Here is a 17,732-nt window from a genome sequence, read left to right as displayed (position 1 = left end):
GGTAGGTACTCAGGATCTGCTGGCATCATGTTTGCAATGCCTGGGCCTGTTAGAGAGCCTTTCACTGTGTAAGTACTTTGTTGACTGAGCCATCTGCCCAGCCCCAAATGTTCTTTTTTCTGTTTACAGTTTGGCATGTCTCCTTTCAGTCTGTAGTTGTTTTTTTTTTTTCATTTTTAACCATATTTTTGGATGCAAATAATTTTTAATTTTGATGTAGTCAAACTTGTCACTCTGTTTCTTATGGTTTGTGTCTATTGTGTCTTTTTTTAGAAACCACTCCCTAGATTGATTTTCCATATATACATTTTTTTCAGTGTCTTAAGCTTTTTCCATTTTATAATTGGGACTTTCACTTATCCACTTATTCTCTCTCTCTTTTTATCTTGTAAGTTGTGAGCGAAGATATTGTTGCTTTGAGCTGAAAAAACATTCTTTTTCTATTGTGCATGACGCTCATCCCAAAACATTTGATTACATTATCTATTCCATGATGGAGATGCATTTGTGACTGGGGATATATAGGCCCATGCTTTCCCAGCATGCACAGCACTGCAAACAAAAGAAAACAACCCTCCAAAACAAAACCACTCCTTTTTTATGGACATGAGTTTGGGTTCAGCAGTTTCTTTGGACTTTGAGAAAGTGACAGTTAATGGGTCTGCATTAAAAATACTTTTTTAAAGATTTATTTATTATGTATACAGTGTTCTGTCTGCATACCAGAATAGAGCACCAGATCTCATTATAGATGGTTGAGAGCTACCATGTGGTTGCTGGGAATTGAACTCAGGACCTCTGGAAGAGCAGCCAGTGCTCTTAACCTCTGAGCCATCTCTCCAGCCCCTAAAAATACTTTTAAAAAGATATAGAAGTGGGGTTTCTATATTAACAAAATGTTACTGGATAATATTTTATCTTTTTTTGAGACAGGTTTTCACAGTGTAGTGTATCCCTGGTTTTCCTGGCACTCACTCTGTAGATCAGGCTGGCCTCAATCTCACAGAGATCTTCCTGCTTCTGCCTCCCGAGTGCTGGGGTTAAAGGCTTGCACCACCACCACCCAGCTAATATTTTATCTTCAAATGTCTTCAAAAAGGAAAAAGATGGTGACTATGGCATAGCTGGAATGTTTTCCTTCCTTCCTTCCTTCCTTCCTTCCTTCCTTCCTTCCTTCCTTCCTTCCTTCTGTCCTTCCTTCCTTCCTTCTGTCCTTCCTTCCTTCCTTCCTTCTGTCCTTCCTTCCTTCCTTCCTTCCTTCCTTCCTTCCTTCCTTCCTTCCTTCCTTCCTTCCTCTACCTCCTTCCCTCCCTTTATCCCTCTCTCCTTCCCTCCCCCCCTCCCTCCCTCCTTCCATTTCTCCTTTGAGACAAGATCTCATGTAGCTAGGCTGGATTTGGAATTATTATGTACCCAAGGCTGGCCTTGAATTCCTCAGCCTTCTCCATCTCCTGAGTGCTCGGATTACAAGTGGGTGTCACTATGTCCCACTTGGAAAGATTTCTCAAACTGAGTTACACTATGTAGTTCATTTTTAATAATTAACTTTAAATATTGTCAGTACTAAGTTATGTGGACTCTGGCTAAATTGGCCACATTGAATTAGAGAAGATGCTGTGAATAACACATTTTATCAAATATTACAGATATATCTGAGGTTGTTATATTTGTGGACTGAGTACTTCATCATATGAAATCCACCCCCCCCCCCGGAAAGTGTACTATAGAAACAGTTAAATATAGGTAAATGTGTGCAGTGGTTTGGATGGTGTTTTTCCCCAAGGGCTTCTGCTTGGAAGTATAGAGTTGAGGGATCCTTTAAGAGGTTGGTTTACTAGGATGCTATTTGTGATTAATTATGCTGCCTCTACAAGACACTAATGTATTTGTCTTCTGGAATGAATTGGTTCTTAAGAGAATGGGTTGGTATAAAAGACTGAGCCTTCCTGTCTTGCCACCTTATCTCTCCTGTTGCATACACTTCTGTCATGATGCCGTTTGCCATTTGTTGTGACATAGCCAGAAGGCACTCAACAGTCCTGAGCAAAAGTCAGCACCATGTTCTTGAAGCTGTTTTCTCTTTAAAGTGTCCATTCTAAAGCTAGTTTGTCATAGCAGTTAAAAACAGACTAATACAATATGTTAGTCCAGGTCCCATGAGCCACATTTAAAAAAACGTTATGCTTCATACATATGTTATTCACATAGCATGAAGGTAGCTTTGTACAAGATTTTTTAGCCCATCTGCATTTTGACTGTGCTCTGTCAACCCTGGAATTTCCCCTCTGGTTTTATGTTGCTCAAACTTTTAAGTTTTGCAGCATTCTGGATTTTAGACTTTTGGATTTAGAATGTTTAATTTATATTATGTAGTTTTCGGAGACCATGAGGTGGTCATTTATTTATTCAATGACATTCTGAATTTTTCTGCATGTCTACTAAGGGAACCAAGAAGACTGAAAATCTCCAACAACATCCCATCATTTGCCCATCTACCAGGAAGACAGTTTTCACTGAGATGAAAATAAGGACTGGTGTTCCGTGGTCCTACAAGGTGTACACATGAAAATCTAAAACAATATGAGTAAAAAAAGAAAAAAGAGGCTCAAAATGGGACAGAGGATATATAGAGAGAAGTAAATATTTTTAACTGTTCAATTGGAAATGCTGATGGTTAGGTGGAAGATATGGTCAAAGTACATCACTGTATACTTTCCAGGTTTCTATTTTTTCTTTTTCTATCATTTCGGATAGAAATGTTTAAGGGAAACAGTAGGGAAGGGCTGCACGGAACATAGCAATTTGGCTTACCAAGATCATTATATTTAGTACTTTAATGTCTAGCTTTTGAGGTGGGGGGTGAGGGGTATTGTATTTAAGAAAAAGTAAACAGTTGTTCTTAATTATAGTATACCATGGGACTTGGTGTGTTGGCGTCAAACGAAAATACTACAGCTTCCTCACCATTATAGGAACATCAATGATTAGATAGAGTTGATCATCTGAGTGGTTATGATTGGGACTTATTGTCATTAAATAACTCCAAGCTTTGGAGACTTAACAGTAAACTTCAAATAAAATTCGTGGCTTTGAATTTGAGCAAAGCAGCTTATTGTGTAATGTAGTATTTATCACCTCCTTAGTAAGACAAATGATTTTTTCTGTTTGCATAATGTATTACATTTTTGAGATTCATACATCACCTGGTGTACTTTATATAATAGTAACATAATAAAGTATTCCTAGGATTTGACATGTTGAAAAACATTGTCTGCTTAAAGAAATGAGCTTGCATAAATTTCTTGAAGAATCTGTAACCAAAGTCTTTTCCTTTCTCCTTCAGCTGTCAGGGCCCTTGATAGTTCATTTCTGGCACCTGGGATCTTTATTTCTCTGCTTGAAAATAATCTTCCAGTTTTAATCTACTTTGGCATGTTGGCTGGGAGCTATGGTCTAGCTTTGAGCCCTGGGCAAGAAGTCCTTGCCCCTGGGTCCCAGCTTCAGCAGGGCTCCATGCTGGCTACCCTTGAGCTATGTCACTTGCCATGGAGCAAAGGGTCTTCATTGCTAATGGGAAACACATTTGTCCCTATCTAAAACACAAAACTGCATGTACAAGTGTATGTACAATACTCAAAATGTCATATCAACCAACTTGTACTTTTACTGGCCAAAAAGTTCTCTTTCCTAGTTTATCATTCCAGTGCCCATTGTCTAGGCTTCTGGGTAAGTGTGGATAGAGAAAGGGTAAGATGATGGCTAGTGTCAGCTCACCAACATGTTTCTACCTGGATGTCTATGGAATCTGAGAATTCTGAATTGGAATCTGGCAGGTGGGCATGAGATATATGTGTAATGAAGGAGGATGGAATATTTTATTTCATAGCTGGCAGCATGATTTACAGCCTTAAATGGTATGAGACTGAACTACCTAGAATGAAGGGATTGGATTAAGGACCTATATTATGGTGTTCTTTTTAAAAAAATATTAATAGTATTGGACTTGATCCCCTATATTGCCAAAATATATGGCTAGTGAATACTTATTGAGCTATACTTAGAAGAATAATGCAACTATTACATGGTGTTAAGTCAGCTCGTTTAGAGTTGAATACTTCCTTATGTATTATGAAATGGAAAATTGACAATTAAAATTTAGAAATGTTAGTTCCCTTTACCTGTTTTAGATAATGCTTTAATTTATAGATCTCTATCCATTCTTATTTTGAAGGAGTATTCTATTAGAAGAAACTTGTAGAGAAGAGGGGTATGTCTTGATTTAAACAAAACCAGACTTGGTACATCAGAGAGTATTTGTCATTAAGTATTCTGAAGGTAAGTTATCATGGTAACCCATGAAGCATATGAACAACAGTCAGTGACTGATACCTTGAAAGAAATATGTTCTTTCTTGTCCTTGACTATAGCAGCTGCTCTAGGTAAAAAAAAAAAAAAAAAGTCTGTTATCATGTCTTTCTTTCTCTTGGCTAGAAAATTCACATTGTGACCTTTGCCTTTTCAGGCTGACTTCTCTAATTTCCTTGGGATTTCAGGAACATTCATCCTACAAAGTTACATGCCATTCCTATCAGATCCCAGGCCTGTCAAGATGCCCAAATGATTGTCTCAAGTCTCAAGTGGCTTATAGAGCAGGAAGCAGACAGGTGTGTGTGTTCACATCTAGTAATCCTGATTACCAGCTGCAAGTGGAGGGTGGCCAGTGTCTACAATGAAGAGCCAGAGAAGGGGTAAGAGATGAGGTGACATTAAGAAATAATTGGACCAGGTGTGGTGCTGCATATATAATCGAAAGACTCAGGATACAGAGACAAGAGAATCATAGCAAATCTGAAGCCACCTTGGTCTGTTCGAGACCAATGTGAGCTATGGAATGAGGTTCCTTGTCAAAAAACAATCAAACACACAGACAAACAAAACAAAAACCAACCAAATACTCTGCACCAAATTTGTGGTTACAAAACATCCCTTTGCCTCCATTCCTCTTCCCTGTCATCATTTCCTCTTCATTCCTTCTTCCCTTTCTCATTCCCTTATCAAGGTCTGCATGAATGCTTTTATTTGAATTTTTAAAAGCTCTATTTATTTTTCTGTTGTGTGTACACACAAATGCATGCCTCTGTATGTGTGGGTCCAAAGACAATTTGCTGGAGTTGGTTTGCTCCTTCTACCTTGTCAGTCCCAGGGATTGAACTCGGGTTATCAGGCTTGGTTACTTTACTTGCCACTTGCTATCCCTGTACTGAATACATCTCAGATGTATAGATAGTTCTGAATAAAAATAAAAAACAATTGGAAATATTTACAAGTATATCTGTGAGTGATAAGATATAAAACGTTAAGCACAGCAATTATAATATCAATCACCTTCTCAACCATTGTGTTTAGTCCTTTGGCTTCAGCTTTTGTTAAACACTGAGCTCTGGCTCCTAGATCTTGATCCATGCCAGTCAATCTGTGACCCTCCAGATCCAGCGACTGAGAAGTGATGCCAGGTACAGTGGGGGCCACTGAAATTGGCCTCAGTCCTTTGTATGTTCATCAGCTTTCCAACATGTAACAAAAATACCTCAGCTGGGAGATGGTGGCGCATACCTTTGATCCCAGCACTCAGGAGGCAGAGGCAGCCAGATCTCTGTGAGTTGGAGACCAGCCTGGTCTACAAGAACTAGTTCCAGGACAGCCTCCAAAGTCACAGAGAAACCTTTCCTCGAACCCCCCCCCCAAAAAAAAAATACCTCAGGCAATAAACTTAAAAAAAGAAAAAAATGATGTATTTTGGTTCACAGTTTCTGGACTTTTAGTTCACCATCAATTGGGTTTGTGACTTTAAGCCTATGGTGAGGTAGTAGTAGATGATGAAACTATCTCATGGCTCAGATGTCAAAAAGAGGGTGAGAAAATGGTTGGAACCCCAAATCCTCTTCAAGGGACTCCCCCCCACTCCAAGGGTTGGAACCCTCCCCCCCAGGCTGTACTTCTTAAAGGTTCTGCATCCTCCCATAAGTGTCATGGACTGGGAGTCAAGTTTTGAACACATGGTACTTTGGTGGACACTTACCCAAAACAGCACCTCTTGTCAGTGGCATGCACTCTGGCCGTTAAAAGTTTTGAGTGTCAACATTGGTTTCGCTACACCAGATTTGTGTTTAGTTTCATTGGTTCTTCAGCTCGTTTTGCTGCTCTGTAAAGAGATTAATGACTGTTCTAAGTCAGCGCTTCCCAAAATTCGGTCTCTGGGCCAGCAGTAACATTATCATCTGGAAAGTGGTTAGAAATGCAAATTTCAGCCCATCCCCTGCTTAATCAGAAACCTCAAGGCTAGAGCCCAGTGGTGTGTGTTTTAACCAGTCCTCTCCAACTTGCCATCCATTCCTCAGAGCTTTTTGCTTTCATAAACATCTGAGTAGGTACTCCTTGAACAGTTAGCTAATACTAGTCAAAGGCAAGAAAAGACCCTTCAATCTTCTTTAGGTTAGTGGTGTGAGGGCCCAGGGTGGGTTTGCTCAGTCTGAAGATGTAGCATATAAGTGCTGATTGGATGAAAAGTTACTGCTTTTTTTGTTTTTTTTTGAGACAGGATTTCTCTGTGTAGCTTTGGAGCCTGTCCTGGAACTCACTCTGTAGACCAGGTTGGACTTGAACACACAGAGATTCGCCTGCTTCTGCTGGGATTAAAGGTGTGAACCACCACCACCCATAGAAAAGTTACATTTTTTAAAAAAGATCTGTGTAGTGGAATGCATTGCAAGTGGTATGTGCAGCTATCATAGTTAAAAAAAAAAAAACAGTTTCTGTATTTTATGATGCTTGATATCTTGGGATGGTCCAGAGCCCTAGAAGGGCTATTTCTTCCAAAGTAAGCTGATTTCCAGAGATGACAATAATAAATAAATAAATAAAACTTGTCTGGGCCTTTGATAGACAAACCAATGAATCCTAAACTTGTATCCCCATCTTCTCCTTTTGTGAAGATACCACAGTTAGGTACACTGCTTTGCTGTTCCCAGTCACCCAAGGGCTGGATCCCAGTGCGCTATAGATTGTTCCTATTGACTGAATCCTCCTGAAATTATTCAAACCACCCATTCTGAAGCCTGTTCGGCTGCTAACCTTACCTCCCCGATGCTCATGGTTTCCCCTCCCCTCTTCTGTGTACCAACTAGCTATCTCTGTAGCATGATGTGCATCCCTCCCCCTACATGGAAATTAATAAATGTCTTTCAAAGGTTGTCTCTGTGTTTGTTGTCTAATCATTCTCTATTAACAGTACATATTAGACAGAGTTGAGTCTCCATTAGGCTCTGACATTTACTTATCATAAGAACTTACTTTTTCTCAGCCAGCTTTAGTACCTAGAGAATACAGCAAAACAGAAAATATAATCTCCATAAAGTGTATGATAACTGAAATGCACAGTTGTATGGTCAATGTGGTAAGAAAATCAAGGAATCAAGTGGAACACATGTGAATGAATGAGAAAGGGGTAACACTGGGGATGGGACGATTTAAGCAGGGACAGTGTTAGGGAGATGGGGGAAAGGAGGGAGTAGGAGGGACACCATCAACTAAAATGAAATATGTAGGAAGATTCATAAGGATACCTGGTACTCTATAAGCTGGTTAAAATGTAAAAAGAAAAAATCAAGGGATGAAAATCCCCCCCTTGGCTCAAACATGACCAGGTACATCACATGGATAAAGAGCTGTTCAGATTTATCTATCCTTCCTAATGTTCAATTAGCAACAGCAACACAGCAGGAGCCATTTCCTGTACTACTCTTTGTTCTCCAACTGAAAACCTTTCCCCCTGCACATTAAATGATGGCTGCTATCCCTGGGAAGGGACTAAAGTCTGATAATTAGTCTTGTAAACAAGAGAATTAAAGGGAGCATAGTTTATCCCTTCCCCTCAGCTCCAGTGTCATTTTGACACGGTGTGCCTACCTTTGCTAATTGCCTGATAAGCAAACTTATCAGGCAATAGGGGAGAGAGCAGGAATTTGGAATTTGAAACCATGTTGGCCTTCCGACAAATGTGTTCCTGTGACCTTCAGCAAATCACTTAATAGTTCCAAACTTCAATTTCTTTATCTGTAAGAAGGAGATAAGAATATTTACCTAGGAAAAATGTTCCAAGAGAGCAGTATAAAGTAAGTAATGTATCTTATTAGTGGGAGGCCTGGAATTTGAACGTGGCTAGTCTGAAGCTCCTAGCCAACAAACAACCAGGTCTCACCACAGCCCCTTGATGCCACTTTCACTAGTTAGCTCTCCTGTCCAGTCTCTTTCTTCCTCCTCTACACTCTCCTCTTCCTAGTGGCTGGATGAAAATATTGTTCAGGATATGAATCATTTCCTTCTTTCCTCCTGAAATTAGTGGTCCACATGAGATTTTACAGCTTGAAACCAATGACCCCTGAAATACAGACAAACCATCAGCAGATAGATAGATGCACTCCTGATTAGCGCAAAGAGTCATCAGCCAGCAGCCCAGCCAGTTTGGCCACTGGGTTCAGCTCTCTGGATTCAGTCATCTTAGGAGAAATGTTTGTTGTTTATTTATTTAGACAATTCCCTGTAACCCAGGCTGGCCTCAAACTCATTATATAGCCAAAAATGACCTTGAGTCCCTGATTTTCTTGCTTCTATTTCCTGAGTATTGGGATTGCAAGATGCTGCCATCATTTTGGCTAAGACAGTCTCATGTGTGCATCCCACAGGGCAAGTGGGAAATGTTCAAGTACCCATGTCAGGAAGGCCTTGGCTCATCCTTTATACCAGTGGTTCTCAACCTGTGGGCCACATCCCCTTTGGCAAACCTCTATCTTCAAAACTGCTTACAATTCATAACAGTAGCAAACTTACAGTTATGAAACGAAAATAATTTTATGGTTGGGGGGTCACAGCAACATGAGAAACTGTACTAAAGGAAACTGCAGCATTAGGAAGGTTGAGAACCACTGCTGTATGCTGTCAAGCTCCTGATTCTTGCAGGCCCTGTTTTTGGAAGTCTTTTTGAGAAGTCTTACTTTTGTTTTTGCTTCTTTGGATACTGCCATTCTCACCAGGCCCATATGCTCCAGGGAGGATTTTGTGGTGAAGTTGCCAAAGGTTTCAAGTCTTTCCATGCCTGAGTCCAGTTGACCATTCTTGAATTTCTAGTTTGACTTTTTGGTTTTCTTTCAGGAGTCTTTACACATGACCAGGCACTTGAGAAAATCCCAGGAAACTTCTTTTGAGTCACTAATTGATTATATTTAAGGCCCAACCTCGTTTGGAATGTTTTTATTTGAAACAATTAAGTGGGTGTATATCAACAAATTTAACCAGCAGAGTGACTTGCCAGTTAACTCATTTCATAGCTCTGGAGGAGTAGCCTTTTTGGACAGTTCCTTTCCCTGGAGATAATGACTTTTAATTACCAAACACACAGGATAGTATTCTGTAGTTTCAATGTTGTAGTTTTAGGTAAAGATCCATTTCTTTGACACAACAGTTTCTTTTCCAAGAGCATAGATTGGAACAATTTTGAGATGCAGGCAGTAACAATTTTTTGTCTGCAATGGGTCAGAGAGTAAAACATTCTATGCTTTACATACAAAAAAACAAAAACAAAAAAAAAACAAAAAACTGTCACAGACCTATAAAACTTTGGCCTTGTAGCATGAATGCAGTCATAAATGTTCCAGCAAAACTTTATTTATAAAAACAGGGAATAGCTGGGTGGTGGTGGTGCATGCCTTTAATCACAGCACCTGGGAGGCAGAGGCACTCCGATTTCTGTGAGTTCAAGATAAGCCTCATTTACAGAGCTAGTTTCAGGACAGCCAGAGCTGTTACACAGAGAAACCCTGTCTTGAAGAACCAACAACCAACATACAAAAACTACCAACAACAAAAAAATGGGTTTTACCACATTAGGCTCATATGTATTTTCTTTTACAGCCCTCTTCTTTGGCCTTTTGTGAATACACATTATTCATCTGTGCCTTGAGCTTACTTATTTTGGCCTAAAGTGGTTTTTTTTTTGGTCTTAATTTGTTTTTAAGTGCCTTTTATTTTCAGAGCAAGATAATCACTATTTCCCAAAGGCTGAAAATTTAATGCGGAAAATGACACATGATGAAGAATGCACCTTATAAGGAATGATTCATCCACACCCTATCTTCCATCAATCCCACCCACTCCCAAATGTTACTTTAATTTCTTTGGTGAGTAAAAGGAACCTTCATTACATTACATTTTATTCAGCAAGCTATTTTTAACATCTTGAGAGTTGTGTTTTTACTTCCATAGACTTATTTTCATGAATTAAGGCATTCTTTTCTACACATGTCTGAGTTTGGAATGGAAAGCATGAAGTTTTCTGTTACTATCTCTGAAAGTGTGTTTAGTTTTTTGGTTTACTTTTGTATTTTTATTTACTTTTTATTCAGAAGTTGAACGTTCAAGAATGAAGTCCAGTCTGCGAATGATGTATGGGTGGAACTTTGGAGGAACTCCCAAATTTTTCTCACCTCTGGGGATTCACCAGTCTAAGGCAGGTGAGGGCTACTCCAGCTGGAAACCCGCAGTCACCATTCTAAATCAGTTAGGACCCTTGAGGTTCAAGGAGATTGTGGGGAGAAATAAAGAGATAGGTAGATCTCTCTTGTCATCCTTGAGTGGCTGGTCTCTTCCCTGTGCACAGGGAGCATTTTCAGCTGCTGATACTCAGTGTCTCACAATTATCCCATGTTGTCACCTTTCCTTATATAGTCCTGTGCTACCTGAGGCTGAGCTTTCATCTAGGAGTCACAAATGCATTTGCTGTCACATGCATTTGTTTGTTGTGAGATTAAAACAAGAAGGGGTCTGCCCACCTGAAGTACCATTAACAGTGGAGTATTTAGAAGCCCCACCCCCTCATGAGGAAGTGATGAGACTGGTTCCTGAAGTTGCTTTTTAACTAGGAATGAATCATTTTCCTTGCTTTTCTTTTCTCTTTCATCATGTTAGGCCAGGAACTGTTGTTGCTGGGCTTACAACACTGAAAATCACAGATACTGTCCTTGATCTCACGGAGCTCACGTTCCTAAGATGTATTATGGAACCAAGAACATTCTTGGAGAAAAATCCATCAGCAATGAGGTACTGTCAACAGCCAATGAGTAAAGAAGGGCTCCAACATGCTATGATGTTGTTAGCCTGCTCAAATTCTGCCTGAGTTTGGGGTGCTATGAAACAAGCAGAAAGTAAGGTTAATATGTGTTAGGGAGCCGGGTGGTGACTGATGCCTTTAATCCCAGCACTCCTGTGGCAGAGGCAGGCAGATGAGTGTGAGGCCATCTTGGTCTGTAGAGTAAGTTCCAGGACAGCCAAGACTGTTACACAGAGAAATTCTGTCTGGAAAAACCAAAAAACATATATGTTATGGAATACATTTTTAAACCTGGGAAAATCCCAGCTATGGGATTAAGGCCTGACCAAACCTAACCAGATAGGAACATGAACATACAGCCATGTTGTACCTCCTTAATTGGTATCCGATGAATTCTGGTATCACTGCCAAAGCTATGTGCACAAATTGTGTTTTTCTGGTTTACAGGTATTCCTGAATCTTCCTCCTACACTTCCACGATCTTATGACCTCTGGCTGGACAGGAACAGGTGAGTAGTAATTCATTGTGCTGAGAATTAGTGATATCTGTATCATTAAGTAATGAAATCCAAACCATTTCAATAGTATTGGAATGTCAGTTGCCCTTCCCCATGAAGAAAGCAGCTTTTCATAATTCGAATTTGAACGTGATCAAAGACTGTGATTAATCAATCTTTCTAGTGGAACCAAATAAGTCTGAATTCATTCTGGGGATCTGCTAAATAAACACTTATGGAAACACAAAAACATACTAAACAGTGCTGCCTGGGAGGAAGTAGAGAACAAAATACATGGGTGCCGTCAAAACACACAGGAAAAAAAAATCCTTTACTATATCTTTTGTGGCTGCTAATAAGCTTAATTCATATACTTAACTGTCTTTTGAACAATTCTTAGCACCACAAAGACTACTCTTCCTCTTCCTAAAAAAAAAGAGAAATAAATAAAAAGCTCCAGTCCAAACCAAGGGCCTCTGTAGGTTGTCTTAATTGCTACTTTGCACTGCAGTGGACTTTGACTGATTTTTGGCACATGCTATCATACACAAAGTTCCTAAAATAAAATGCTCCAGGATATCCTAGGAACTCTTAGAAGGCTTTAAAAGGGGACCAGCACACTGAAAGAGTAACTTTTGAGGACGGCAGTTCAGACAAAGAGAATGACTGTCATAGCAGAATTACGTGACTAATTGAGACCTTGCAGTGGCTGCAGACTGTTCTCACCACCTAACTTATCATGGTTAGGGGGAGGCTGAAAATCCAGTTTTGATAAAGACAATTGTTTCTCTCCCCTCCCCAAGTGACTATACATTTAAATAGCTAAAACATCTGTGCAGCAACCTAGTAAAACATGTATACTCGGAACGCTTGAGCAAAAAGCCTGCCAAACAATCGCTTGAGAGGGACTTTGCTGAGAGAGAGCACCAAGATAAAGCAACTGCTGTTTGTTTTGTCTAGTCAAGGGAGAGCCAAGGCAACCAATATTCTGAGTTTCTTTTATTTCATTTGTGAAAGATTATTTGAGAAAGGGTGTCGAGGGGAAGTTTCCTGACAGGAATTTTTTAAAGCTGTCTATTAGCAGACGAGCAGGAAAGCCTTGGATGTCAACGCCTGACAAACTCTTGAGACCAGCTACCAAACCACGAAAAGTGACTTTCTTTCTGAGTCTTCTCTTCGACCCTTCTGATGGAAGCAGAAACAGGGAACACCATGGAGCCTGAAAAGGGGACCAACCGAGGCATTCGAATTGCACTGGCCCTGTTCATTGGTGGCACCTTGGTGCTGGGCACACTGCTCTTTCTAGGTAAGTGGAACTCCAGAGGCCAGAGGAACTAGGCATCTGTGGTGAAACTTTCTAATTCTTTATTCTAGAAATCCTTGTCATAATGCAGGCTGTTTGCTTATGCTAAAAATAAAATAAGGATGCACACTTAGTTTCAGTTAGCTATGTCAATGAAAAAGGAGGCTTTTCTTTAGTACTAAATATATAGTCTAGGAGGCAAAGTGCATTAGAAAGTGGTTTGGAATGACTGGTGGATTTGATTGCACTGAGGCAAAAAACATCATGTATTAAATTTCACAAAATGAGTGTTTATGAATTCATAGTTAGATACTTGCATTTGTTTTGTGAGGGAACAACCAAACTGGAATTTCATTTTGCTTGACTTTTGATCATGTTCACTTGAACAAGTTACAAAGTGCAATTCACAAAAGATAAATCGGTCCTTAAATGGAATTCTTTGAGTCATTTTAAATCCAGTGATTTTGATAGATGCAAAAATGGTTAACTCCACCTTTCTAATAGATTTACAAATGAATGTAGAGGAAAGCAGAGGGTTTCCTCTTAAGATTTGAAAGGCATTATGATTCAATTACTTTAATAACTCCTGTGAGAATGATGTACTCAGAATGTGTAGACAAAAGCATATTCCTAGGAGGGGGGATTAAATCTGTGAGAAAGGGATCAGGGATGCTCAAAAGTTTAGGCTTTCCAATCCCCCGGCTATTTTCCTTCGTAAATCTTTTCTTATATAACTCATAGTATTTCATTGGCTTGAAGGTCACCTAGAAACAAGCCCTATTCTTAGGAGATTCTAGGTGTACTTTGAAATGCAGCAGGCCTGGAAACATTCCTTGGCATACACAGGATGCGGGAGGCCATGTTTATTTTGGCAAGAGAAAACCAGTAATTAACTTTTAAAAGAGTTAGGCTTGTGTGGTTGAGAACCCTGCTAAAAACGAGCAAACCACCTTCCCATGTTTTCTATGGCTGAAGATTTAGGAAATTAGACCAGTATATTGCTTTCTGGTGAAGCTAGACCTCCTACTCTTGTGACTGAATTTGTGGTTCTTAAAAAACTGTTGTGAGGTTTCTCCAAAGTTGGCTTTAGACAATCTGCTTCCTGAAATTTAAAACTGGAGGAGAAATTTTATGGGCATGCAAAGGGACTACACATGACGTGGGAAGTGATTAAGGGGCTTGGTTTACACATACTGCCAGACTTGCAAATCCAAGTGGTCATCATATAAGTCAAAATATATGCTCTTTTCCATGGTATTAGTAGCACTTTGCAGCTTTCTTCAATTGTACTTTTATGATCGTTACACTTGGAGACCATAGCATTCTAGAAGATGGTCAGTTATAGCAAATCTTTGTTTCTTTTAAGAAAATGTTTTTTGACACAGAACTAAAGATTTTAGGTATAGTAAACTTCACTAAATCAAACATTGGTATTATGGAGGAGGCCTAGTTAGGAAAAGTAACTTCCCAGTATGTTACTAACCTGGCTCTCACTTTAAATCTTCTGGAGAACATCTAATGATGATTGACAATAAACAGGACCAGCTAAGGGTGTGGCCTCATTCTACTTTTGCTACTCAGTGTGGTAACTGCCAGCATCAGCATCTCTTGAGAGCTTGAGCTCCACCCCCAGATCTACTGATTCCCAGTCTGTGTTTTCACAAGACACCAGATTTGTTTGCATGTGCAATTTTGGGAAACATTGTTTCAGAGGGCATCTATCTGAGGGTCCACACTCAGAAATATTTGTTTGTTTGTTTATTTATGAGCAGTTTCTCACTATGTATCCCTGTCTGGCCTGGAATTTACTATATAGATCAGGCTGTGAATATCACATCTTGCTGTTATATTCCTGCCTCTGCCTCCCAAATGCTGGGATTCTAAGCCTGTACCACCATGCCCACCTAGGAACCTTCATATTTTTGTCAACTATTTCAGCACAATGCTTTCCCCCTACCTTTCTTCACTGTCCGCCCCCAGGCTCCCCTACTCTGCATGTCTCTTGCTAAATGCCTGCAAAACAATGGTCTTCATGACAACATTCTAGTTAGGATCTTCCCTTGAAGGTATTTCCCCGTTGACTTGGCAGTATGTGCTCTGCCTGTTCAAGTTCATTCTGCAATGTCTAGTATCCTGCCTTACCTTTCCTTTGGCTTTGTTGTCTACAGAAAGTATGGTTGCCAGTGGTCTGAGGTGGTTTCAGAGAACCTAGGGGATTTTAAAATATCGAGTATAGCAATAGACCCGCAAACAATTTATTTCAAGTGTTCTTTTCTTCTTTCTTTCTCCTTCCTCCCTAAAATCTGTTTCTCAGATGCAGTGGTCTGCAAGCTTTTCCTGTCAAGACCAGATGATAGTAAATATTTCTGGCTCTACTGCCATACATTCCTTGATGCAAGATTCTGTTTCATTGTGTCACTAAAGCATCCACAGGCAAAATGTGTACACATAGGAGACAGAGAGATACTCTTTCTGGATACTGAAGCTTGAATTTCATATACTTTTCATATGCCGTAAAATATGATCTGTCATTGCATTTCTCCCCAACTATCAACAATACAAAGGCCCTTCCCAGAAATAGGAGCAGGAAGTGGCCTCCATTTGGCTTGTGGGTTCCAGTCGGTACTTGGGTGATGATGACCTCAGCCATGTGATCTTTCTCATGCTTTCTGTTTTGTTTTTCTGTGTTGGGGGTGGAAATCAGGACATTGCACACACGCTGTAAGTACTCTATCATTGAGCCATGTTACCAGCCTCACTCTCACACTCTTGATCTGTGGATGTCTCCAGTACATCTTGGGGGGATTCTAAACTGAGAAGCTAAACTGATGCTTGACTTGTTTTAAAGCTTCTAACTAGTAAAAAGTAATGTTTGATTGTTTTATGGTAAAATATTTTCCATTTCATTCATTTCTGTTTCATTCATTTTCTTTATTTGGGCTTGTTGATCCTTGTCTGTTTTCAGGACTTTAACCACATGGATATAATGTTCTCTTTTGAGGGATAGGGTCTTTGTCTGTGTCCCAACTAATTACATTCAAAACCTTCTTTATATACACTGTCAGGCAAAAAGAACTGATACTAGTTTGAATTCCTTACATGTCTGTGTCAATGATTTTTAATGAAAGAAATAAGGCTAATTTTGGAAGACTTTGAGACAACGTCTCATGTAGCCTAGGCTGGCTTGGAAGTCGCAAAGGTTGTCCTTTGAATCCCCGATTTTCCAACCTCTTCCACCAAAGTTTTGAAAAAGAATAATTTCTTAGCTATTTCATGAGATTAAAAAAATAAAGCTACTATCACAAAAGTATTATCTAGAGTAATAAAATTATTATTATTTACAGTAAAGTTTATATTTCCATGATAAAAATACCACCTTCTCATTAAAGAACATTTGGTAAATACATAAAAATTATCTAAAAGGAAGAACTCCCCGTGATTCCACCATCAAGGTACATTGGAATGTCCCATACTGAACTTTATGGTGTCTATATATTTTTATCTATTTTTTCTTGCAAAAAAATCAAAACACTCCTTTTAGGTTATAAAACTTCTTTTGAAAATAGGCCTGAGTGATTCTGTAGGCAGGTTTCTTGAATCTATAATGTAACACAGATAAAAAGGCTGTTTGGAGGATGGGAGCAGAGAAAAGAACAAAGACAAAGCCGGCTCCTCTTATGATGTGGGTTCATAAATAATAAGACATGCCACACTGGCAGGTGATCTACAGGTCTGCATCTCGAGCAGAAACATAAACATTCTTAGGCTTCTTGATTGCACTTCTCAGCCCCCACGGTCTATTTCTTCATGGCCATATCTTCAAAGATTCCTTGATTCTGCTCACAGAGCACCGCAATAATGAATGCCTCTCAACTTTTCCAGCTATGGAAGAAAAACATGTATTTCAAAAAGGCTTTAGATTTTAGGCTCACATTTGCTAATGTCCAGATTCTACCTGTAGTTCAAAAACCATGCATTCTTCTATGCTTTTGCAAAAGTGCTCATGTCCAACTTGTGCCTGTATCCTGTATGCAGCAAAGACAGCTATGAGTGTGGCCCAGCACAAGTTCTTAACTTACTTAAAACGTTATGAGATTAAAAACATGCTTTTATTTTGTGATTTCATTGCATGATTCCCAGCATGAACTTTGTAGAAGACACTGTCATGTCAAAGGCCTGGAAATTCCTGATAGGTTGTTGCCAGTTGGGAAAATTAAACATGGGTGAAAACTATTTCAATTGTACAGGAATGTGTGTGTGTGTGTGTGTGTGTGTGTGTGTGTGTGTGTGTGTGTGTGTGATAATACAGCCTGATCAGTTTGTCAGAGGCTTTGGTTTCAATCTCTGTCAACCAAATCAAAAACACATATGATGGCTGTGCCTCACAACCAGAATTTCTGACCCAGGAGAATTGGAGTGAGAATGGGCACTCTAGAGAGCTTCCAGGTACTTCTCTGGCCCTGGTGACCAGACTCCTCAACACAGCTCCAGTTTTACCCACCACTCCCTCATAGAATAGGAACGAATTATAGGACAACCATGAGTCCTAACAAGGCTGTTTACATATTCAGCAAAGTGGTTCCTTGGTGTTGAGCCAACTTGATTTTTGACTACCATGTCAATACTGAGAAGCATGAACTAATAGAAAATCTCTTGCATCATCTGTGCCCAAATGTGTTTTACTCGATGGTGGTCTGCTTCAAGTCAATCATTTATTTTGGTCTGTTTTTTCAGTGAGTCAAGGTCTCCTCAGCTTCCAGGCTAAACAAGA

General features: G+C 39.6%; 1 protein-coding gene across 1 annotated transcript in view; it reads left to right on the top strand.

Moving 5' to 3' along the window:
- Positions 1 to 11,017: 11,017 nt before the first annotated feature.
- The window catches only part of Phex (phosphate regulating endopeptidase homolog X-linked), a 213,574-nt gene continuing 206,859 nt past the window's right edge, over positions 11,018 to 17,732 (top strand). The window contains exons 1-4 of the mRNA XM_027432770.2: positions 11,018 to 11,151; positions 11,609 to 11,670; positions 12,743 to 12,964; positions 17,696 to 17,732. The exon at positions 17,696 to 17,732 is cut by the window's right edge and continues 32 nt beyond it. Coding sequence (XP_027288571.1) covers positions 12,847 to 12,964; positions 17,696 to 17,732 — 155 coding nt within the window. The 5' untranslated portion in view covers positions 11,018 to 11,151; positions 11,609 to 11,670; positions 12,743 to 12,846. The remainder of the gene's footprint in view (positions 11,152 to 11,608; positions 11,671 to 12,742; positions 12,965 to 17,695) is intronic.

Source organism: Cricetulus griseus, chromosome X (assembly GCF_003668045.3).
Source record: "Cricetulus griseus strain 17A/GY chromosome X, alternate assembly CriGri-PICRH-1.0, whole genome shotgun sequence".
Classification (NCBI taxonomy): Eukaryota; Metazoa; Chordata; class Mammalia; order Rodentia; family Cricetidae; genus Cricetulus; species Cricetulus griseus.
The sequence above is the reverse complement of the archived record's forward strand: the minus strand, read 5'-3'. Positions and strand labels throughout refer to the sequence as shown.